Raw genomic sequence first — 25,135 nt, 5'->3', positions numbered from 1 at the left:
AATTCTGCCATATGCGGTCAAACAACTTCAGAGAATGTAGAGCGCCGAGAAGGTAGATTGTACTTTCTGGAGAAAACCACTAGAAGAACAGTAGCAATTAGCTAGGGGTTGTTGGGGTAGGAGGCCGCTGGTGGGATAAGTAAATTTTCATAACACTTTATACATCAACTTGTAAGCCTAAAAAAATTGCAATACTGCCATCTAGTGTCTCATAATGAAAAATATATTAATATTTATTTTTTTCATTCAATTTATGAGGATTGCTTTGGACCTGAATGACTGTAGGGACTCAATTTAATAGTACACCCTGTATTTTTCATGTTTATTTCACCAAACGTATATGTTTAAATGCCTTCCCTAACTCCCTTGTATATTTAACTTCTCCTTAGGGTTAGGGAAACTGGAGAGGGAAGGATTTCAACCTCGTTATACCTCGTTGCAATCATGTTCCTGTTGTTATACAGTGTGAGATGATTTAGGGCTGGCTTGGGGGAACTGAAAAAGTCACTTTCCTCACTTTGATTTTGCCTGACTCCTGTCTCCACGGGCATTAAAAAAAATCTTTTAATTTTGGTTCAATTTTAGATGTACGGAAATGTTGCAAAGATAGTACAGTGAGCTCTCGTGTACCCCTCACCCCATTTCCCACCATTTTGCATTATTATGGAACACACACTGAGCACCTGGCACAATGGATCAAAAGCCCCACATCAAGGGATGTGGTTGTGAAATTTCAGAAATAGAAGCTTGGGAAGCAGGGAGCATGAGCTGGGACACAAAACATGTTCCGTATAAGAGATAAGGATCTGGATTCTCATCAGTCTTCTCAATAGCCACACCGCAAGCTAGAAACCCATGCACCAATGCTTTAAAAATTCTGAGTGAAAATTATTTCCATCATAAAATCCCATAATACCTTCATTACATATCAAGTGTGATGTTAGAATGAAGACAGTTCTAGAACTACAGCGTTTCAGAAAATGTACCTTTCATGTCCCTTTTATCAGAAAGTTACTCGAGGATTTGCTTCTCTAAACGGGGAGAAGACAGAAAGAGGGAGAAAGCCCAGGAGACAGGGGAAGGAGGTAGCAGATTATATAGTTAGCTTTGTGGCTGCCTGCAAAACAGTGCAGAATGGAGCCAGAAAACAGAGGTGTTTGAACAACTTGGAGATTTATAGTTCTGTTAGAGTGTTTGGGGATGAATTAGTTTTATAGGTATAGAAAAATTAAATATAGAAACCAGACAGTTGATTAACCCCAGAGAAAACAAAAAGTTGCATGGAAGCATGGTATACTACATGGCTCAGTTTTGAACCATATATATTTATAGTAAATGTAAATATAAAACATTTAACTGCAAGGTCATCTTACCTTTTGGGTGGATGAGAGAAAGAGAGAAAGCGCACACGAACACATGCTAGGATCTTCCATTCTTTATTCAATAGTCATTATCTAAAATAAAAAAAATAAGAAGCACTATATCAGCCTGTTTTTTAAACTACATGGAAGTAAATTCAGTGTTTGTCGCTTATCCATTGATTCCTTTTCTGAGATTTCAGTTCCCAGTGATCAACCATGGTCTGAAAATATTAAGTGAAAAATTCCAGAAATAAAGAATTCATAAGTTTAAAATGATGCACCTTCCTGAGTAGGTGATGAAATCTCCTGACATCAGGCTCCTCCCCCTGGACATAAATCAATCCTTTGTCCAGTGTCCCCAAGCTGTAGATGCTCCCTGCCTTTAGCTAGTTACCAGGTTGACTATTGTAGTATCACACTGCTTGGGTGCATGTAACCCTTCTTTTACTTAACAATGGCCCCAAAGTGCAAGAGTAGCTTAATGCTAATGTCACACTGATTGCATCACTCACCTCACTTTGTCTCATCACCTAGACACTGTGTCATCTCCATCACAAGAAGGGTGAGTACAGTACAGTAAGATATTCTGAAACAGAGAGATCATATTCACCTAACTTTTGTTAGAGTATATTGTTATAATTGTTCTATTTTGCTATTGTTAATCTCTTACTGTGTCTAATTTATTAATTAAACTTTATCATAGGGTATGTACATAAAGGAAAAGAACATTGTATTTATAAGGTTTGGTAGCGTCCAGGGTTTCAGGCATCTACTTGGGGGGTCTTGGCACATCTTCCCCTCAGATAAGGGGAGGGCTACTGTTCCAGAAGAAACCGTTGAAAATAGTTACCTCTAAGGAATGGGGCGTAGGAATTGGTAAGAATTGTAAAAGGGAAAATTCTACAAGGATTATGTGACTTCTGCAAACCATGTCCATGCATTTCATGAAAAGGGAAAGGATCAGAGGAATGGCTGCCCTGCCAAAGCAGGGACTCAGTCAGCCCCCAGGCTGGTCTGTTATCAGGCAGTGCCCAGGGAGAAAGGAGAAAGGCTCCTGGTACAAAGTGTCTTGGATTCCTATCAAGGAGGTAGCCAGTCAAGAGGGATCCTTTAATACCACTCCCTTCTTGTTTGCAAATACAATTGCATTCTGAGACTCTGGTCAGGGGTGAGAGTTCCCTTATTGTTTGCACAGTTGCCAGGCTCGACCAAAGGGCGTGAGCTGCTGGCTGAGTGTTCCAGTCCGCCAGCCGTCTTCCTGAAACCATGGCTTTCCCTGAGGGGTTTGGATGGGGGGCATCCACCGCAGCTTATCAAGTGGAAGGTAGGAGAAACTCGTTGCCCTTCACTGGGGCCAGGATGGATTACTTCTAGTGGGTTCTGGAGGGTGGGGGTGAAGCAGCAAAAAGAAAAGAAGGAAAAGGTTTGCAGAGTCTGTAACTGTATAAATGAAACTGTCTCACTTTTCACAGAGAAGAGGTTCATATTCTGTGACCCTTCCCGTGGGCACAAGGATAATTGATGGTGGTGAGGGTTGAAGGCCAACCTGCAGCTGTAAGCTGTACTTCTGGCCAGACCAAGCTGACCTGAGACATCAGTCTCCATTGGACCAACTGCTTTTGGCATTGGTCATTGGTTTCTTCACTACATTTGTGGCCCACACCAAAATATATATATATATATATTTTTTCCCTATTGGCTTGAAAAATATTGGTTGACTAAATAAGCTGGCCCTCTAGGAATGAAAACAAGAGAGACCACCTTGGCTAGTTTCCTTCTCAGAAGAGAGGTCAGGCAGATCAGAGAGGGGTTCGCAGAGAGGGGTAGAGAGCTGGAGTGGAGTGAATAGAATCAGCTTCTAGAAGGAGCATAGCATGGCAACTATGACAATGGGCTGTGCAGCCAGACTCCCTATGCTTGGGGTCTATCTCTACTTTTTACCAGCTCTGTGGGACTTTAGGCAAGTTACTCAACTTCTCTGTGCCTTCTCATCCGTAATTGGCGGTGATTATGGTACCCACCTTATAATATCACTGTGAGGTTTACGTACGATGATGTATATTAGGTGCTTGGGGCTTAGTAAGTGCTCAATGCATGGCATGTGTATTTAGGAGGATCACGAAAGGATCACTAAAAACGACTCACTATGAAACACTACGGTTAACATGGCATGAATACGCAATCTGTCCTACAAGACAAGACAATGGGTTTCAGGTACCAATGTCCAGGCCCCCCGCCTCAGGCCTTGGGATAACCATGGAAGGAGCTCCTCTCTTCACAGGGGCTCAGTGGTGCTGCGCCTCTTCTGTCTTCTGGAGGCAGTTTATCCCATGCTTTTCTGCACCAACTTGCCGCAGCCTTATTTTAAGGTCTTTCTTTGTGGCCTCAAAGGGGCTCTTATGCTGTTGACTCTCTGTCAACAGCTTTCAGGGTGGGGGCCTGGATCCCAGTGACTGTTTTCTGTCAACTCACACAGGGACTTCTGTGCTGGCTTGTTTGCCACCCCTTACCTCTCCTCGTGTGCTGGATCTCAATGTCAGTTCAAGCCTTTAATTAGCTGAGTGACTTGGGGCACACAATTTATTGGAGTCTTAGTTTCCTTATTTGTAAAATTAGGAAAATGGTCATTCCCTCTTTGTAGGCTTGATGTGGGGAGTAAACCAGTTAGTATATGTAACGGGAGCACTAGAATTCCTGGCACAGAGTACCCATTAAATAAAACAACTACAATAATGCTGTTACTAATTCTACTACTGCTAGTACTAACTACTCCTCCTGGTAATAATAATAATAGGATTATTATTGTTTCTCTCCCTCCTGGCTGGAGTCTCTCCTACTCTGTACTGACAGGAATTACATCGTCTGCTCCATGTAGTGGGAACAGTCATTTCTGCCTGCAAATTACAATACACTCCCCCCTTTCTTATTTTACCAGCTGCAGCAGGGAGAGTGACTGTGTACCCCTTTCACCGCGGCACGGCCATCATCCTGTGACTTTGTTAAATCAATGTGGCCTGGGATTTAAAAGCTGAGGTCACCCTGTCATTTTCTGATTTTGAGAATCTTTGAACTGTTGGGCTGCCTTGGCCTCTGAAAGACTGCACAGCCTTTGGAAGTCAGAGGCACTCAGCAGAACTGAGCATGAACTATTTGTTAAAAACAGAAAAAAAAATCTAACATTTTGGCGATTTGTTATAAACGTTACCTTGTGTCTCTTCCCACTGATTTTCAAAACACATGTGCCTGTGTAGGTATCTTTGTTTTCAGATACCCTCTCCAGAGTCCTGCCTGATAACCAGCATCCTCCACCATCTCCCCACGCCCCTGCACACCCACACCTCACCCCTGCATGGAGAGGGAGATATCGTGGCTCTGTTACTTGGCACAGAAGTCACTGTCAGGGTCTTTGCAGGTGGGGATGATTGACAGGGGCACGACACAGCTTCGATCACTGGGGCTCCTCCCGTCCTGACTGCTCGGTTGCATATTCCACCAGACCCACGGCTCTTCCTTCTTTCTGTCCACGTGCCTGTTCCTTCCATTTCCACTCTGGTGACTTCCCCGTGTGTGGTTTTTAAGGTGAATTTAATGTAATGTTGATTATATAAGAGTTGACGGCGTGGTGCCTGGAGCCTTTTGGAGGAAAGCACACTATAAATCGAAAAAATGAAAAAGAAAATAAACAAGTGGTCTAAGCAGGAGGAAAATTATGTGTTTTAGGTGCGTTGTAAAGAACACCGTAAAACCTGTACACATGTATTTGTTAGATGAGGAGACAGGTGAAGAAAGTGCCAGCACTCATCATGTGCACGGAAGTGAGTCTCATGCCGTATTTCAAAGTACAGACCGATTCCCAGGATGTTGAACGCTTCGTGCAGCTGACTCTGGCTCTCTTGCTGGCTGGAGGAAGTGGGAGGCACACACAGCACGTAGCACAGTGGCATTTTGTTCAGTCCTTCGGTAAGCCACGGAGGGCTATGGAAATGACATTTGGGACCCAATCCTACCGCTTTTATGAACTTATAAGTCCCTGTGATTTCAGGGAAGGCTCTTAAGGGGTCAACACGCTCTGTAAAATCCCACAAATCCTACACAAAGTCCGCTACTGCTTCCTGGTGGGATCTGAGTCTGTGGTGCTTCAAGAGGCAGAGTCCTCAGTTTCATGAATTCCGTTATCCAACCCGGTACTGCCCTGGGTACCGAACAATGTCTGGCTTGTGATTTAACTTTGACTTTGGCTTTGTGTTGGCAGAAATTGGGGCTGGCCTCAAATTTTGGCCACCTGTTTACCTTGGTGTGTCAAAGGTGGACTCTTATTATTAAGATAGTTGGGGTTAATTTTGCACCTAAAAAAGAAAGAAAGAAGAAAAAGAAAAACGGGAGAATAAACATGGTGGCTGCATTCGTTGATTTTAGGTCCAGTTTGTGGTGAACCTCTCCAGGCTGTTTCTTCTCTGGTGCCCTTCAACAACTCAACTGGTCCCCATAAATCTGAACTACAGGCACGTGTCATCAACCTGCAGTAGGTGTCAGCATAGGTTCCATATTGCTTTAGACCACTTCCTACTTGCTTTCTCCATTCAACCAATTTTGGCCATGCGTCTTGGTTCCTATCTTTTGCTAAACCACTTGGATTAAATATCCCAGTGTGGGGCTTGATGTCCTGGCTGCCCTTGGTTGGCTTCTAGAATAGGACCCACCAGATAGACCTGCTCTTTGCCTGGACCACCTAAGATAGAAGGAGGGGAAACAGACTTAAAGCACGGCCATTCGTTTCTTGGTGTGGAAGGAAAAAGAAAGAAGCATTATTCCGTGAAAGTTCTCATTGCTTCAACATTGATGTGACAGAAACCACCCTTATTTCTTTCCCCCGGTTTCAAATTTGAGAGCCACACAGATCTCAATAATTGCCTTCTTTTTTGATTGCACCATGAAATTATGTGGGCATTATTAGAAGAGAATGGACTTACTCAGGGATGATATTCAAATATTCATCAGCTGATATACTGACCAATTGGATGCCAACCGTACACAGTGGGTGTACATGAGATTGGCGTCTGTTGACAGATAACCATTTCATTCCGTAAAGATTGCTCTGAGACCTGCTCTGCCACTCTCTGCCTTGGTTGACCCACAGATTCTCTAGAGAACGCCCCTAAATCCTGACCAGCCATCTTTAGTGTGTGAGTTTATATTGTAAGTTTTCATTCTAGTTTCTCAGACAATTCAGTCCTGTTTTCTTTCAGTTATCTAGAAATACTTCAATAAATGTGGTATCCGATTTCTTTGTTTATTTGTTTTCAGGTCTGCTGTAGATTCCTTTGTAAAAGGATTTACTGTCACTTCAGTGGGGTTGTGAGAGGGAAAGGGCTTAAATATGTATATTCCATTCCCAATCTTGAACTGGAAGTCTTTATTAACATGTGTTAATATATGGAAGTGCCTCATAATCCAGGAGGTATGAGTTTCCCCTTCTTTTTCTTACCAGTATCATCCTCTTCATCACCTCTAACACATCTAACCTCTGGAAATTTTCTACTCCTATGCTTTTTAGAAATAGGATTAGATAACATAGAATTGATGGAATTTCAGACAGTATAACAAGATAAAGTGAGATATTCAGACAATGAGAGGAAAGCTATAGAAAGACCACATGTCTAGGCATCGGCTTCTCAGGTCAGCTTCTCGAAGCCATTTGCACTTTTCATCATTTCTTACCTCCCTTTATTCTCAACGCACAGATTCTCCAGGTACTGAATTTCCCAGTACGTCAGTTGGCTTCGTGGGCCATGTTGAAAGGTATCTGCTGCCATCACTGTTGATATATGCGGATTATTTATCAATAAGGGCCTCCCTGCTTGTATATTCTTTTGTATCGACAATGTTCTACTACGGAATGGATATTCATCACATATGTTTAGAAAAAACAAAAATTTTGTATTATGAAAGTAATTCTAGATAACTGTAGAACATTAAGAACTGATAAACAAGGAAGAAATAAAATGCAAAACTAGCCAGAGAGGTCTTTTCCAATTTTGAGTATGTACTTCTAGTCTTTTTCTATACATCTAGAGTTTCATGCATATGCTCCCTCTTGTTTTCTTCACCCTCAGAGGAGCATCCTATAAATGGTGTTGGTTTCATTAAGGTGCTTACAAATATCTTGATAAGCTATAACATGTCTGCATCTTTTCTCTTCTTCCAGTGCCCTTTCTCCCTTATCTTTCTATAGTTGCACATGGATATGACTTGAAAAGCGAAATGTGACTCAATATATTTAACCTCGGAAAACAAAAAGATCTGGTGCATTTCCATAATCTGTGTGGAGCATAAGTCCTATATAGCGTCCTACGTATTTATACATGACTCTTTTTTTTTTATCACCAGTGATTTCATAACTTACGATAAGACATTTATTTATTTGGATGGATATGTGCTGACAACATACTGTGGGGGCAGGGGGCGCGGGGCAAGGCATTGCCTGTGCTATTCCTTCTGGGCCTGCCCATCTGGTAGGAGTTGCTTTCCAGCTAAGTTCACTGATGCACAAAGTTCAGGAATTCTTTAAAAATTACCAGGCCATCACACAATGCCCAAGCCAGAAATATGGGGCTCCAGCTAGACCCGTCCTCTTATTCTCTCCTTTATTTAATCAACTATTTTTTTAGTTTATGTCTTCTAAACCTCTTGACTCCACCCCTCTTCTGCATTACTATTACCTTTCCCTTAGTTCCGAAACTCACCGTTCCTTGCTTTATTAAAGCCTCCTTTCCTCCGTTCCACTCTCCTCTAGTCTCTCTGGCGCATTGCTTCTAGCATGGTCTTTTAAAATTCTGACCAAGTCATTTCTCTCTCTCTCTCTCTGTCTCTCTGTCTCTCTCTCTCTGTCTCTCTCTCTCTCTCTCTCTCTCTCTCTCCTTAGAGAGATAGCACGGACGTTGAAATCAAATAGACTAGGTTTGAACCCTGACGTTTCAGATGTACAATCTTCTCAGGAGATCTCTAAGCTTTGCATGCCTCAGTTTCCTCACTTGTAAAACAGGCGTAGTAATAGTGCCTGTCTCAGGTGGTTATAGACATTAAAGTTGTTTCTGGACATCAAATGCTTAGAACAGTGCTGGGCAAACTGTATGTGTTCAATAAATTTTAACAATTATTTAAACAATTTTATTGTCTTCTACACAATGATTTCTGAACTTCTTGTATGACATAAAAAAACCACACAACTCTGTAAGTTTGTCTCTGACTACATCCCCAGTTTTATCTCTTGCTTGTTTTTCATTTGTACATTATTCTTTGACCAAATAGAAGCATGTAGAGTTCTTTAAATGTGCCATGACCTTTAATGTACAGTTACACACACCGTTCCCTCTCCCTCATTGGCTATTGGCGCGAGCAGAGACCAACAGGGGACGAATGTCCAGGCGTCCTAAGCTTCATCCTGGATCTTTTCCTACCCCCGCATACTGCCTCTTTCATCTCCATCCTTTATGCTACTCTTCTGAGTGTGTTCCTCTGACCTTGGTAGAGATACTAAGGGTCTGGGGGTGAGGCCCACCTCAAAGGGAACCCCCTAAAGAAGGTATTAGTCCATATGGACAGTCTATTGTTATACTATTTGGTACGGCATGGCTTTTTACCTGGGGGCCTGTGGATGTAACGCCATGCTTCTAAGAATGACTACTATCATGAAAGATGCTGATACGGATATGGTAGCTGTGTGGATATTTCGATGGCATGAGCGGCCACCGTGGGCAGCAGCTTGCCCTGTTGTTTTCCTTCCACGGTGCTCCATGGGCCTCTGCCTTGAGGTGCCCTACACCCGACGAGCAGATCTATATTGGCTTCGGGTCTCTCTCAAGGTGCCTGCTCTTCTTTTCATTAGTGTGGATAATCAGAGTTTGATTGTAAAGTATGCCCGGGCCAAACACAAGGGCTTTTAAAATTGTCTGCTGTTTGAGATTATCCAGGCCACTGATCCCACTTCCTTAGCATGGATAATTGAGAGTGGACTGGGCTGAAGAATGTTAAGCAGAACCAATTGATGAAATAAATGAGATTTTAAAAAATCCTTTACATTTTAATAATAGAAAAAGAAAACAAGCTAGTGTACTTTTTTTTTTTTAATCTAAAAGGGCCTATTTTGTATTTCAAAACTAAATTTATTTGGTTTAAGTTGATTGAAAGTAGGAAAATATTTCCTATGACGCGCCCATTAAAAACCTATTCACAGTGTATACTAATTACAATACGTACTTAATAGACTTAGGGGAAAAATTGAAATGACAGCCAAGAGGTTGGGCAGTTTCAGATTCAATGTCAAATCTTCTTATAACCACATTTATGTTTCAACTCGGTAGCAGGGAGAGGGTGGAAGTCACTTCAAATTCTGAAAATCTTCTCTTGATAGTGGAGGCTATCATTCTTTACCCTTAACGAGCAATCGTCATGTAGAGAAGGGCATTTTTAAAAATGTATGTGTGAGATGAAGAGGATTGTGATTCCTGGGACTATCCGATCTCATTCACTTCTCATTTTCATCCTCCCATGTCCCCGAATGCAGGGAGAAATGTATTTACATGTCACTTAACTGGGAATTTAGAGGACATTTTCTCAAAAGAACAATGTTGTAAATAGGGGTAGGTGTCACTGAATACCCTTCAGGTGTGTAATGAGATAAATTGATTTGGGGGGTTGGCTTGGGGATTTGGAACATAATGTAAGAGGCAATGGTGAGTTTCTGGGCAGGTGACTCATAAACAAGGTTTTTGAAACATTACCCATTTTTATGTTGGGAATTGCCAAGCTTAGGCTTAACGTCTCCCACAACACCCATGAATAATCATTTAAATCCAGGCTTTGCGACTTGGAGGAGAAAAGTGCATTATTTACTCTAAAGACAATAATCTCCCTTTGGAGTCGCTAGTCCATCATACCGAGGCAGACTTGGGGATCTTTGAAAGAGCAACATTTTCTCCTGATGCTCTATTACTTCATATGTCTTGTAAATGATTACCAAGGTCTAGATTGCAAGCACAGGTGGTGGTGCACATCAGCCACTCTGTAACAGAGTGTGGGTGACTAAGGCCCGTTTAGAGGGTGACATATTGCAAAGGGGCTTTGGCAAGGCCTATTGTGTTTGTATCAAGAACAAGACATGGGGATGGAGGTGTTGAAGATTCTAATGTATCCTCTGGGTCCTCGTAATGCCGAGAACTTGGCAAATGTAGGTCCACAATCAATTCTTGTCACCCAACTGATTTGGTGAAGGGAGATTGGAGGGCTTCTCAGCGTATATATTACACAGCGGAGGCCAGACATCTTCCAGGGTCACCTGAGAACACTTTCTATGGCACAAATAAAGACCAGGCACAATCATACTAAAACTATGATACAGTTGGCTTTGCTGTTAGATGATGACTTTTCTCTTGGTTGGAGAGAAATTTTGCAAGAAGTTTCAGAAAAGGTCTGTCCTATGTGATGTGTTTGGAGACTTGGGTTCTCTGGCATGAATTAATAATTAAATTAAATGGAATGAATATTTATTTGAATTACTGCTGTGTAGCTAATCCCAATTAGGCCTTCATTTACGGTGGATACTAGAGCCTAGAGGTATAAAGGGTAAATAAAATGATCGTTTGAATCCAATATTCCAGTGAGGGAGACAGGCGTACACATGACTATGATACAAAGTGACAACTCTTAACAGTAGACAGACTGCTACTAGAGCACAGGTGGGAGGGGTGGGGATACAAGAATAAAATTGGGGGATTGTGTGGGCATCGAAGTTAGGCTTTTAGAAAAAGCTTGTTTTTTTTGTTTTGTTTTGTTTTGTTTTCAGGGAAAGACAGAGAAGGGCATATAAGCTGAGGAAATGTTTTGAGCCAAGACACAAAAGTATGAATACTTACATTGTATTTGGGAAAGGGTGTAGTCACAGCAGGACAGTAGATCAATGGGTTAGAATTCTAATACTTTAGAATGTATTAGAATCACCAGAAGTTCTTGTTAAAATGTAGATTTGAGGGGGGGAGGCTCATACCAGGCTATGTAATAGCAGTATTTATAGATGGAACCCAGGAATTGGCACTCTTTTGTGAGTACTCTGTGTGGGTGTGGTGTAGATGGCTCATGCTTGGAGAAAGCCTGCCACAGGCTATGTTTCCTGATGGTGGGGTGACTGTCAGGACATGAAGCTGGCAAGGTATTCATGGAAGAGGTCCACATTGTAATGTGCATAAGGTACTAGGCTAAGGAGTCGGTGTTAGGGTCACGTGCAATAGATTCTTGCTAGCCATAAAATATTCTTAAGCAAAGGGAGTAATATGATCAGGTCTGTATATAAGAGTTTGGACTGCAGTGTGGAGGATGGATTGAAGGAAGGAGACATGGAGGCTGGGGAACAGTTGTTAGGCAATTGCCGTGGAGGAGGCATATGACGATGAAGATTTGCATTTGGGGGGAGGGGCAGAATGCAGAGAAAAAGCACAAAGAGGCATCAGTGAGGGAAAACCAGGAGGGTGTGTTTATGAAAACAATGTAGGGCATGAAGGAAATGGGAGGAAGACGAAGATGAGTCCTGTGATTACAGTTTAGGTAACTAGCTGGCTGATGGTGCTATGAATAGACATAAAATACCCTGGAGATGGAGCAGGGTGGGAGTTTGTGTGATTAGGTTCAATTTGGGTTTGCAGTTCCCTTAGGGTATGTAAGTGGAAATGCCTGGGAGGTGACTGGAAATTTGTATCTCCATTTCAGGTTGGATTTGCGGGTAGTCACCCGTTGATAGCTGATAGTTGATAGCAGTCATAATGGAAGAGAATGCTTGAAATAGGGTGTTAGAGGTACACGAAAAGAGGAGCAAATGTTGCAAAGTCTGGATTCAATGCTGAGAGGAATTCAAAAGACTCAGAAGCAGCCCACGTGGAACAGTCATCTTTTCAGAATATTGAAACGACTAGGAAGAACTTTAGAAACCTCCAGTCCAATGGTTTTAAAACTTTTTTTTTTTAATGCAGCAGAACTAGGTTTTCAAGGAAAATCTTAACACAAAACTCTGATAACACAGGTACAGATGGAGCTTCTCTGTTTGAAGGGAAGGAAGGATTTGTACCTATTTGACCTATTGCTTCTTCCCTACATGGCAATTCTGACTCCCCTCCATGGTTTCTACAACACTGATGTGTGTTCCTTATTTTATAGAGTCCAGAGAGATGGAGTCACATGATCAATGTCTCATAACTTATTAGTGACGGAGTGGGGCCATAATGTGATAAGGCGTAGAAGACACACAGGAACAAAAGGCAAAGGGGAACCCATGGCTACAATGAATAGTGTAGAAAATACGTGGTTCCAAGGGAGAGGTTAGCGTTCTAGGTACTAATAGTCAGAAGGAGTTGCAGAGGTGTTGGGTTTTAGAGACTAGGAAAACATGTAGGGATTCAGTTTCTTGTCCATGTAAAAGTTAGAGCTAAAAGTCTGTGCTGGACTGGAGAAAGTTAGAAAGTGGGCCTTTCCAACATCTACGAAGTGGAGGCCATTGTCATCTATGTTACATCCCAATTATTGCTCAGAGCCTATCCAAGTTCTAGTAGAAGTGGCAGGTGAATGATGGGATAAGCTGAGGAGTCAGGAGAAGGAGAGCAGTAGTTTTCCTTCCCGTGGAGGAGGGACTTTGAGAGCAACAACTTGTTTGGGAGGTAATGTGTTGGTAACTTGTCTTACAGTAATATTTGCAAAGTAAGAGTGCTCTTCTTATGAGAACACATATTTATTTAAGAAGGCTCTTTTGCAGCATTGCCGATGGAACCCCCCTTTATTCTGCCAGTTGGCATTCAGTAGAAAGTATTGGTAGCTACTACAATTAGTCTTTAACATGAAAAGCCCAGAAAACTTTAGATTTAGGGAGTTTTGAGATATCAGCAGAAATCTGCCGAGACTAAAGACTGACCCAGTGATTTCTGGGGGACCTCGAGGCAAGTTAATTTGTTTATGCATCAGATGAACCTCAAATTATTCTAAATGGCATTTGCTGTCATCAGAAAGTTCTGCTCTTGAGTTAGCAAACTGCTGCAAGTCCCAAGCTGGTGTCTTTCTTAGAAAGATGCCGTGGGATATAAATCTTTTAAAGTGCGTTTCATTGTACCAATTGTTTCGTTTAGGAAAAAAGCACCATTAGGTTGTTGTTAAATCGTCTATTTAATAGTGTCAATAAATTCTAAAATTGAAGACTGCGTATTGTTATTTGAGATGTTTTAGTGGTCCCTATTGTCTAAGTTACTTGGTTTTGACTTACTTGCTTGACCTTTGTTTGTTTTAATGGCTTGGAAAAAATTCCTCCAACTATACAGAGTTGATATACTGGCTCTTCATATTTGTGATACAAATATGGAAGATATTTGAATAAGTTTACTAACAATATTTGAATGATCGGACCAGGCCTATATAACAACATGAAGTAGATAATTGCAAATTTTTGCAGAATCAGAAAGTTCAAGTAAAAAGTTAATTTTTTACAAAAAGGCTAACTTATGATATTGATTAAGTGTAATTAGAACTATGTAATAACTACCCAGAAAATGGACTGGACCATTATACTGCAAAATACGAATGCGGAGTGGTAATATAATGTAGTCGTTACTGGCACCAGTGCTTCTATGGTTTATTGGCTTAGGAAAAACAAGAATTCCAATTGGACTTTCACAAGCAATTGGTCTTGGTTTCGTTACTTAAACTCTTAATGACTTCCTTCAGGTGAGTAATATTAACATTTTGGAGGTTATTCGGAGTCCCACATGAAGTAATGTAGACAATCTCTTAGCACAGGGCCTGGCATTTTTAAAAAGAACTCAGTAAATACTAGTCCTTATCGTGGCTATCCTCACCGGCATTAGGACCACCCCCATCATCATCAGAACTGTCATCACCATCAGTGCCGTCAGGTGGTGTGTTAGCCTGGGTCCTCCGAGAATCAGATGCCAGGATGGTATTGAACATGCAAGTTTATTAGGGGAAATGCCCATGAGAGAAACTGGAGCGGCAGCTAGGAGAGGGTGGGATGCAGAAGTGGTGAGTGAAGGAGAGAGGAAACGAGAAAGTTTGAAGGATTTAGACTGCAGTACAGTTTAAAGGAAAGTTCACAAGGTCTTTGGGGAGTCTTTGATCCAAAATCGCCTGTCAGAATTGTCCCACAGCTTCTGGTTACAGGTTTGTGACAGTGGGTTTGCCACACTCCGCATTGGGCTGGAATCGGCAGGGGGAAATGTGGCCTCAGTGCAAACTCCATCCCGTATGATGGATTGCAGGGCTCAGCAGATGGAATTGTAAGTCAGTTATACTCCCTGAAGTTGGGGGTTTGTGGTGTAGTGTGTGTGTGTGTGTGTGTGTGTGTGTGTGTGTGTGTGAGTGCGCACGCGTGCATGCGTGTGCACGTGTGTGCATGTGTGTGTGTGTGTAAATTCTACAGATTTATGTAGAATTTATTATGGACATAACTTGTGATTTAAAAAAAAATCTTCCCTTTTTTTTGCTATTTTATTAGTTTTCTATATTTAACTTGAATTCCTTTAATATTTGGGCGAAGAGGTGAAATAAAGAATTCAAAATATATTCTTTTGCTTGGGTGACCTGAACTGTTTGAGACGTGCCCAAATCTCAGTGTAATTCCCTCACATTTTCCCTTTATTTAAATATTTTGGTACAGCCTTGCTATTACTTCAACTAAACCTTTCCCTGGAAAGTTTTATTTTTCTGCTCCAACTTTAATTTCCATTTAAAAACTTGATTTGATTAAAGAGTAAAAGTTTAAGTGTTTGTAACAGGATTCAATTAAAATAGGTCATTCTTGGGGCTCTGAAAATGGTAACTGGCCTTTGGCACATTGGAAAAAAATTTTATAAAATGCAGTTGGATGCATCACCACATTTAACATCTTTAAGGAGGACGTTTTGTCTAATAGATTCAATTTAGAAATATTTAGTGTAGGTCATCAGCTTAAGTACCTAAAAATGTGTTTGTTTGTTTCTCCCTTTAGTTATAGCAAGGATGAGGGCCCGCAGACTCTTATCTACAAAATAAACAATTTGCAATGAGACCTTGAAGAAAGTCAATTAGTTTCTGTGACTTTACCAGTAGGTTAAAAAGGAGATTGTAATATTGGTGAATAATGTGCTTAGAGATGTTTGCATAAAAGATGCTTTGTCATTGTAAAGTATTATTGAATATTTATGGTCTACCAGAGTGAGCCAAATGGCCCAGAGGAAAAAAACAGTCAGATTTATGTAAACCTTGTTCAGTGTCCCAGATACTTCAGGATGGGTGCTCTATATGTGAATGAATAAATAAATGGTATAAACATTATTTTAAATTTTGAAGGTACATCAATATTCTCTGGGGTGTTAGCCAATGTGCCTGACCTATGACATTGAAATGAAATGTCTGCCTCCAGGTAGCTGTTTCAATCTTATAAATATTTTTAAAGCCAGAGGAGTTGACAGCAAATAATGTTTTCTTAGAGTTTCGTGTCTGCAAATAAATGTAAATTATATCTTTACCTAAAACGTACAAGAAATTATTGTCTCTCACCCACAGGGTTGCTCTGAGAATTCCCAGGATGAAATTGTGTATTTTATACTTCTTTCCCTCCCTTTCTTAAAAAAGTATTTTACTCACTGTCTGCACAGTAGTTTTCTATCACTTGATTGTGAGAAATCTAAGCCTCAAAGAAATAACAATAATAATAAAATAATAATTAATTTAGCGATAAACCCTTTCCAAGGATTTAATGGATCTTACAGAGCTACACAATGCAGATGTATTGGGATGTAAATAGGTGACAGGAGATAAGAGGCGCGGAAACAATTTGTTTGCATTAGGTCACTGCTTAGTCCAAATGGATTCAGCACAAGAATTCATGAAACGTGACAGTGGGCCAAGAGAAACTTGCTATGACATTTCGGATTCCCCTACCTCTTCTAATTAACCGTTTCAGGTATAACAAAACTTAGATCACGTACAGATTTATGAGATTCGTTAGTACCAAGGTGTAGACCTTGTGGTCTGTGGAGGATGGACAGTTCTGCTCTCCTCAGGCCATGGACTACACTCAATAATACCTCAAGTTTGGCTTTTAATTTCTATGATACATTGTTTCTGAAGAATGTTTCTAAAAGACAGAAAGCTATAGCAGAGTTGTCTTATGACATAGCCTGTCATTCAATGCATTTGAATGTTGCACGGATCTAAATACACTCTAGCAAATCTAATGAGATATTTGAAAACATAAAAATTGCATGTAGGAAAAGCTTGTTATCATGAGAACGACAAGAATAACACCAATAATAATAATAATAGCTACCCTTTTTTAGACAACTACTATTTGCCACCATGCCAGACATTTGACATACTTCCTATAGAATTATTCCCTTTTTACAGAAGAGCACACAGACTAAAGAAACGAGGCTGCCCAGGGTAAATTAGTGTGTGGGAGTTTTAGAATTTTTTTTTTAAATTACAGGAACGAAAAAAAATAAAAAAATAAATCTACATTCCTGCTAAGACAGGTTGTCAGGAATTCGCCCTCATTAGTTGGTGGATATGAATATCTGGATATGACCCACCTCTCTTCAGAAGGTAGACGCTCCAGGTCTACCTACCCCCAGTGCTTCTCACTTCTCTTGGGAAATGGGAACAAGGATTCAAAACCCAGAATCATCGCTCAGTGTCTGCAGTATTGTAGGATCCCTAAGTACAGGCTGGGGTGACAGAAGACGGACCCAGCCGACTCTGAAGAGTGTGGTTTTCATTCTTCCAAAGGGGATGCCATTAGCCCATTTTCATGAATGCCAGGTTGATATAGGTATTCTAGAAAACATATATATCAAAATGGAATTAACTGAAATAAGACATTTGAATTTAACAAACAAGTAGAATTGATTTACCTGGCCTAATTGATGGAATATTTTTAGGGAGCCCCCTTTTTTTTTTGCTCAGACTCTGTGATTCGTGGTTGGTAAGAAAAGAATGAAAATCAAATTCGTGTTTATAAAATTCTTAGGTTGATTTGCTTGTGGAATCAAGCCAGGCAGATTCCCAGGAGTCAAGGTTTCTTGGGGTATTTTATGTCTCACTTGATGTCACTAGGAAGTAAGAGATCAATAGCATCCTCTTTGTAATTGTTACGTATTTAGAGGTAGGAAAGAGTTAAAGGATTTAAGTGTTGTTAAGGGTGTATTTCTGGGCAACAGCAGTTTGAATGCAGGGCACCTTTTCCATTTTAAGCACTGATGTTTGATCTCTTGTCCCATAGTTACGTAATAAAGAATTTATTATTTTTATTATTATTATCTTTTAAAGGAAAACAGAATAAAAGGCCACTGAGAAAATACTTGCTCCCAGGGAACAGTTTGATAGTGAACTTTGTCCAGGAGCCATTTCCTCCTGGCCCAAAGCCCTGGACCAGGAGAAATCCCTTCTCAAGGTGCTGAAGGGCAGAATGGCATGGAGGAACCTCAGAGCCGTGCGGGCAGTATGCGCTGGGCACACCCAATGGGTCTGGGTGGTCACTGGCCTGGAGAGCCAATGCAGCCAGCCGCTCCAGAAAAGGGAACCAGGACTGCAGTTCTCTAGGAGGCCACGAAGACAGGCTGGCTTCCTAAAAGGACTCCTTACTCTGACATCTCTTAGGGGTGACAGGATAGCCTAGAGCAGTAGGTATGAAACCTGTTAATTAACATTATACTTTTCCTCCTAGCGAGTCAGTTTTAAGTGCATTGACTCCAGCCATGCATCCAGTAAATTTTCTCAGCACAACTCTGCCAGGTAGGACACCCCAGGTGTTACTATCATTCTCATTTTGCAGATGAAGAAAATGAGGCACAGAGAGGGACTGAGTGACTTCCTGAAGGTCACAGAGATAGTAAGGCGTAGAGATAAATTAATATATAGGAAAGGCCATAGAATGTAGGCAAGAGTACAGTCTTTGTTCGGTTACAACAGCTGACAGTTTTAGCTTTATCAGTTATCAGCTCCGTGATCTTTTCCAAATCAGAGCATGCTACTGCAAAATATGGCTCTTTGGAAGCTGAAGGAGTTTGGGATAATGGCAGAAACATGAAGGTCACTCTGACCTTCATCCCCCCTTTCTCCGCTGAAACGGGTTATAAAACCCTCATGTGAGAGGTGCCTTCCCTATACCTGGAAGAAGAAAGCATCCTTAGCTCTGAAAACAGAGGGACACTGAGGAGGATCTGAATAAACAAGCCTTGCTAAATGTCCCCCAACTTCCTACACTTACCTCATACTCCTTAACCTATCACATTGCTCCATGACCCTTCCCTCTCCATCAAGCCTCGCATAAAACACACAGGTCTAACTAACTTTTTCCTTGGGTCTTCACTTCCTTATGAAGGCTCCCATCTCATGTAAAACTTAGATACATTTTGTATGCTTTTCTCTTGTTAACCTGTCTTTGTCAGTTTCATTTTAAGTCACAGTGAGGGACGATGAGACGGTGAAAGAAAACGTTTTTCCTTCCCTACGCATGTAAAGTGCTTGGCAAGGTCCCCACCCCAGTGTAAGGGCTTAATCATCAATGATAGCTGTTACTGCTATCGTGTTTTTTCCAGTAGACTTTCCATCCTTTTGAATGAGGCTCAGAGCAGCATAGTGGCAATCACAAGCTGAAGCTACCTTAGATTCACGTGGTTCTCTGATGAATGAAAAGGAGAGGCACTCCTTCAAAGACAGAGACAAGTGTCTTTCCTTAGGTGGAGGGATCTCGTGGGTTAATGGCTGCATGCAAAGAGACTTAATTGAATGATCAAAGAATAATTGCAGCAGAATAGCAGAGGCAAAAGCAGGTAAGGCACAAAGCTGCATACGTTAAGCAGGAGTGAAGTCAGTGAAGGAGGATGCTGAGAATTCTTTGTAGTAAAAGACATGGTCATCAGAAAACAAATGACAGGACAAATACAGGGTTGGCGTCCAGGACGTCAAGTCCCAGAACCAGAATGAAGTGTTTCCTCTCACTCTTTATTCCTAAAAGAATGAATCGCCTCTCTGAAGGACTGAATGGTGATTTGAATGACAATCACATTCTCTTACAGATGATATCAGTACAGTCCACGAGTAGGAACCTCAGGGCACTTTGTCTTGGTTTACCCCTGTCCGTTGGTGGAGTCAGCTCTTCCCTTTAGCAGAACACACATGGGGCCTCTGTTTCTCTGTTGGTGTTGTCTTATTTTGTACTAGATCTTTACTATTTGCCCGTCCAGATCTGCTCTTCACCTTTCCCGCCTCTTTGCCTTGAGTGGCCGACCTATATGGATAGCGTTATCCTTTGGCTTTGGTTTGGCTTTAGTTTGGACTTGATCAGTGGGAAGCATTAGCAGGAGACGGCAGAGGCAAGTAGAAGGAGAGAGAAGCCCAAGTACTTGTTCTTCTGGTTCCCTCCCTGCTGGGTTGCAGTGGGTTGGCTGTGGTCCTCTAGGAAAGACCTCCTCTCCTGCCAGGCAGCGCTCAGCAAGCCGCTACACGCTTCAGGTTCTGGAAACCGATTCTGCTTCCATCCTCCAATGACTTGTGCTGGTGCGAGCCCTGAGGTACTGCACCAGCCCTTGTTGCTTTTCCCCAAGCCCTGCTCACACTGCTGTAAACAGTCCTTTTATGAACCTCCCCTCAGTTACCCAGTCTGAGCGCCATCTGTTTCCTGCCAGGACCCTGGCTGATACATATGGCCACTTTCAGTTGCAAAACACAGTTTGGGTACTTAAAATAATTAATCTACAAAATAGTTAAAACTCCAAATCTGACTTAGAGTTAAGTCCCTTTCTTAGCTCTATTGGAGGAGAGGGTGTGGCCATCTTTTTGCTTTCCCTGCTTCTCTTACTGCCGCTTGTTCACCAAGACTTCCAACCGGGTTGAACCTGAGTAATCTGGTTGAAGGTGAGGTAATAAAAAGGAAAACTCTTAAAGTGGTTTCACAGCATCTGGCATATATTTCAAGCGGATTCTTTTTCTCATGGACATGTCTGTGGCTTCTTCAGAGACCTCCGCATTGCTGGGGCGTATCCTAATATTCTAGAGGCATGTGACATGTGACACTGTCCCCTCCAGTTTGTCACTTCCTCTCTCCAGCCATGAACCTCCACTTCCTTCTGTTGAGGAAAAGCTTGTTTTAAAGCGTTTCGCTGCATTAAAGATGTTTGTTTTCAGGTTTTTGCCTTTTCTTAAGGTAATTGTAGTAACACAGCTTTCTTTAAAATCATTCTGCTTTTATTTTCTGTTTACTCCAAGATTTGGTTAGAAAGAAAAACAAACAAATAAATCTAAGTGGCTAGATCGGCTTATTTTGTTGTTAATTCTCCCTTCCTCCTGCCCTCCATTCCTGCCTTCCTTTTATCCTTACCTCTTTCTCTCCCTCCTTCTTTCCTCTTTTTTAATTTTTTTGGTTTAATTGTCAGAGAATGTAGTCTGCATGAATTGTAATATTTGTGAATACTTTAAGAGTGTTTGAAAATAATTTTCTGTTATTCAGTAACAATTTGTCTCTCTTTCACATGTATATGTTCATCATATGTGTGCATGTATTTGTATATATAAGTGTATATACATATATATACACACATGCATACATACATATATACCTATATGTATAAAGTCATACATAGATATCTGTCCATAAGAGAAGAAGCTTATAATCTGTTAATCAAATTATCTCTGTTTGTGTCAGTTTCTGAGCGAGTCTCTCACTGTATTAGTGTGGTTTTCAATATATCCCTGCATTCATGGCAGGTTTTTTCTTATATATTTCAAATCTGTGTTCTTAGATGCAAAGAAGCTCCTGGTTACGATATAGTTCTGGTGAACTGTAACTTTTATTACTATGAGAATATTATTTTGTTCCATTCAATGCTTTTTATTTCTATTCATTGTTATATAATATTAATATTACTACATCTATTTTTATCAGTATTTTTATGATAAATATTTTTTGTCAACCTTTGCTTTTGTTCAAATAGGACGATTTAATGGATGTGTGATTTTTATGATTACCAATGGTTTAAGTTTATTCTGCCATATCATTTTATATTTCAGTGCAATCGTTTCCTTTTGCTCCCGCCTTCTGTCCCCCTGGTCCTACCATTTCTTTACTCTTTTTCCCATCTAGTGCAGTGTTTCCCATAGAGGTGCTGTTGGCATTTGATCTGGCCATTTCTTGGTTGTGTGTAGCTGCTCTGACCTTGGCAGGACTTCGCTGTTGGCCGTGCCACTAAATATCAGCAGCGATATTTAGTCACTGGGTCAACCAAAAGCACAGCCGCCCCTGTCCACGTCCTCCTTCAGGTGTCATGCCACTCCTGACCTTGAACCAGCACTTACTAGTTGGGACCTAGGTCTATAGTTTCTCTCTTTAGTGGTTATCTTCATTTTTCTAACTTGATTTTAAATTTTATCTGAGTAACATATGTGCATAGTCGAAGAACTCAAATAGTGTTGCAAGAGTTATAACACCTAACAACAAAGAAAGGATTTTTTTTTTAATGTCACTCCTCTCTACTTTTTATTTATTTTCTATAAAGCCAACACCTTCGAGTCTTTTCATGATCATTTTCTAGTATTTATTTCTGCGTTTCTAAATAACATGCATATACAGCTATTACTTGATGTTCTAGGTGAACATATAACACATTAACTTCCTATTATGTAAGATGAGCTTTTTTTTTTTTAAAGCCTGCTTACAGCATCATATTCACAAAACAAACTTTCTCATCTCCATTTTTCCAATTTGGTTATTTAACAAATGTTGTTTAAATTGTTGCTCAGTTTTTACATTGCTGTTTTATGTAAATATTGTGCACGACGGAGCCACCTAACAGCCTTTTTTTTTTTCCTTGTACAGTGTTTGTTTTGTTTGAGAGTTAATAATTGTCTGTTGCTATTGGCCTCCTCTTCTAAATTCTTTCACTAATGCATCCCCACACTGTCTGCCAGAAACGTAATTGCTCCTTGACATGTTCAGGTACATCAGATGCTTTATTGTTTTGTTTGTTTTTTCCTTTGGAGACACCCCTTCTGGAACTCTCCATCCCCTGGTGATACGATAGTGAAATGTGTTTCCATGCAGTATGGTGATTTTTTCTTGTCACTTTGGGGTCCTTTTCTCTTCTGGATTAGCTTTGAATATAGAGGACTGCTTCTAGATCAGAGTATTTTTGTTCACCACAACCTCAAAGTTTCACATAGAATAGTTATGTCTAATGCACTTAATGAATGTCAGTTGTAAAAATAAACAAATATGTTCATCTGAAAGCACACTCAGTCATAACTTACAAATGGCCATTACTTGACTTTTTAGCCACATCTCATCTTTCAAATAAAGAATTTGCAATAACTCACAAGCATGAATATAACTTGTGCATCTTGCTGTGAAGCAATGAGACAGCAAACACTATTATTCTTATTTTGTGTTAACACACCACAGAACAAGGATTTTGGTCAGCATGTACTATTCCCACGGTAATGGGAAGACACAGATAAGTGAGTGAAGCTTGGACCCTGCCTTGGCAGAGCTCTAAGTGTGAAGGAGGCAAAATATATTTTTAAAGGTAACTCTAAGGGGGATCGAATATATGGTGATGGAAGGAGAACTGACTCTGGGTGATGAACACACAATGGGATTTATAGATGATGTAATACAGAATTGTACACCTGAAATCTATGTAATTTTACTAACAATTGTCACCCCAATAAATTTAATTAAAAAAAAGGTAACTAACGCTCTGTGTTACTTGAATAGTGGGCACACCGAGGAGGGTGTGATGGTGCTGGGGAGCTGGAAAATGCTACTAAAAAGAGGTGATGTGGTAAAATGTCATTTTTGGGTTTTGAAGGAACAGTATACACACACTTATTTATTTCTTTTTCACTTGACATAAATTCCTGTGTACAGAGGACTGAGGTCTGTGTAGGTCTGTGTCCTCTCCAGGGAGACGATCACAGCTGAAGTGAAAGTGCCATGACACCATTTGTCACAATGGCTTCTAAATCAGGAGCTGCGGGCCCTGCAGACCAAAGCATACAAGCCCAGACCCTTGATTCTTCATCGTGGGCAAGTTTGCAAATATTTTGAGTATTGCCTCCATGTGCACTCTGATATCCAGAGCAGGCATTGCGTCTAGAAGAGGAGAAAACTAATACTTGTTGAGCACATACCATCTGCTGTGTCTGTAACTAGGCCTTTGCTTCGGCTCAGTTGATTGATCTTTAGGTTTGTAGGTAATATCAACATTGTACATTTTTGTGGGAATCCCTGCTATATCCTAGTATGGTGAGAATTCAGAGAATTTTATTTTCTTCCAAATTACTAAAAAAAAACACCACACACAAAAAAACGGGAGCTTATCATTTCTTGCCCAAAATACTGCAACCACCTGCCAGCTGGCCTTTGTGCCACGGTGCCTTCTTTGTGCAGCTCACCCTCTCATTGCCACCGAGTTCCACGCTTGCTATTCCCCTTGTCAGGTCCACTGTGAGAATTCTTACTTCTCTTTCAACACTTGCCTCAGAATGTTTTCTCTTGGGCAAGCCTATCTGACTTCCAATGACAGAAGTAACTCTTAAATGCTTGCTTCTTGATTCTCCCGTAGTATTTGTACATGATCTTCATGTAAGTGTTATCTGAATGTGGTCTAAGAATTTATTTCTCTGATGTCAACTAGATTGTGACATCTTCAAAGGAAAGTGGATAGGCAATAATTATGTGTGAAATGTATCAACGCAGAGTGAAACATTAATTCACAAAGAAAGATTTCATTCAGTCCAAGACTCACCTAAGTTGTTGTCAATAATAGACTTAATAGAGTTTAATCTATTGATATCAATAAAGGTACGACTCGTGTATCATATTCAGTGATTAGCTACGTGATATGTGATCTTGGGAAAGTTACTCAGTCTTCATGTCTTAGTTTCCTTTTGTTCTTATTACGTAGTAATACTAATGGTACATCTTTGAAGGGTTATTGTAAGGGAAAGAATGAGGTGGTTTATGTAAGTTTTTGGAATAGGACTGAGAGAGAACTAACAATTGTGTTTACTATAATATAAACAATGAAATATAAAAATTGATAAAATAACAATTATAATTTGTGCATAGTATAAAATAAAAAGAATATCCACATAATCACCATATTTCTGGAACCCCTCTCCAGTATGTTCTCCTTACCTCTCTTCCCAAAGGTATGAATATTGCATTTATCAAGTCTCTGCTTTTCATATGGTTTCAACACATGAGAATGTACAGCTAAACAAATTATTATATAATTTTACATGTTTTGAACATTATATAAATGGAAATATATTGTGTACACTTTTTGCAACTTGCTTCTTCCTTCTCAGTATTAACATTTGAGAGATTTATTTATATTGATCTGTATAGGTGTGGTTTATTCATTCTTACTCCTGTATAGTCTTTCATTATATGACTATTCTATAGTTCATTTATTTTTTTCCTTGATTCATTGTCCTGACAAAGGAAATTTAGGCAGTTTCCAGTGTAGGTTTTGTTATTGCTTTCGTTATTCTTGCAATCATGGCTATATGTGTCTCCTGGTCTACATTTGTAGAAACGGTACAGGTGGTACGTGAATAACTGGATTTTGGTATATGTGCTTCTTCAACTTTACTAGCTATTTCCATGTTGCTCTCCTACCAGCAGTGTATAAACATTCCTGTCATGCAGTAATCTCCCTAATGCTTGATATTGCCCAACTTTTAAA

At 40.4% G+C, this 25,135-nt stretch overlaps 1 protein-coding gene across 2 annotated transcripts in view; it reads left to right on the top strand.

The window, feature by feature from the left end:
* LOC109453821 (cytosolic beta-glucosidase) overlaps positions 1 to 25,135 on the top strand; it is a 194,761-nt gene that overhangs the window by 91,362 nt on the left and 78,264 nt on the right. Inside the window, exon 1 of one of the 2 annotated variants that reach the window (XM_019743861.3) lies at positions 2,556 to 2,685. The exons of the other annotated variant lie outside the window; for it this stretch is intronic. Within the exon in view, the coding sequence (XP_019599420.3) occupies positions 2,628 to 2,685 (58 nt within the window). The 5' untranslated portion in view covers positions 2,556 to 2,627. Of the gene's footprint in view, positions 1 to 2,555; positions 2,686 to 25,135 lie in introns of those variants that run through there. 2 annotated transcript variants of the gene reach the window in all.

The sequence above is a fragment of the Rhinolophus sinicus genome, chromosome 1 (genome assembly GCF_057876585.1).
Source record: "Rhinolophus sinicus isolate RSI-liver-muscle chromosome 1, RSI-T2T, whole genome shotgun sequence".
In the NCBI taxonomy this organism is placed as follows: domain Eukaryota; kingdom Metazoa; phylum Chordata; class Mammalia; order Chiroptera; family Rhinolophidae; genus Rhinolophus; species Rhinolophus sinicus.
This window is presented reverse-complemented; position numbering and strand designations above follow the sequence as displayed.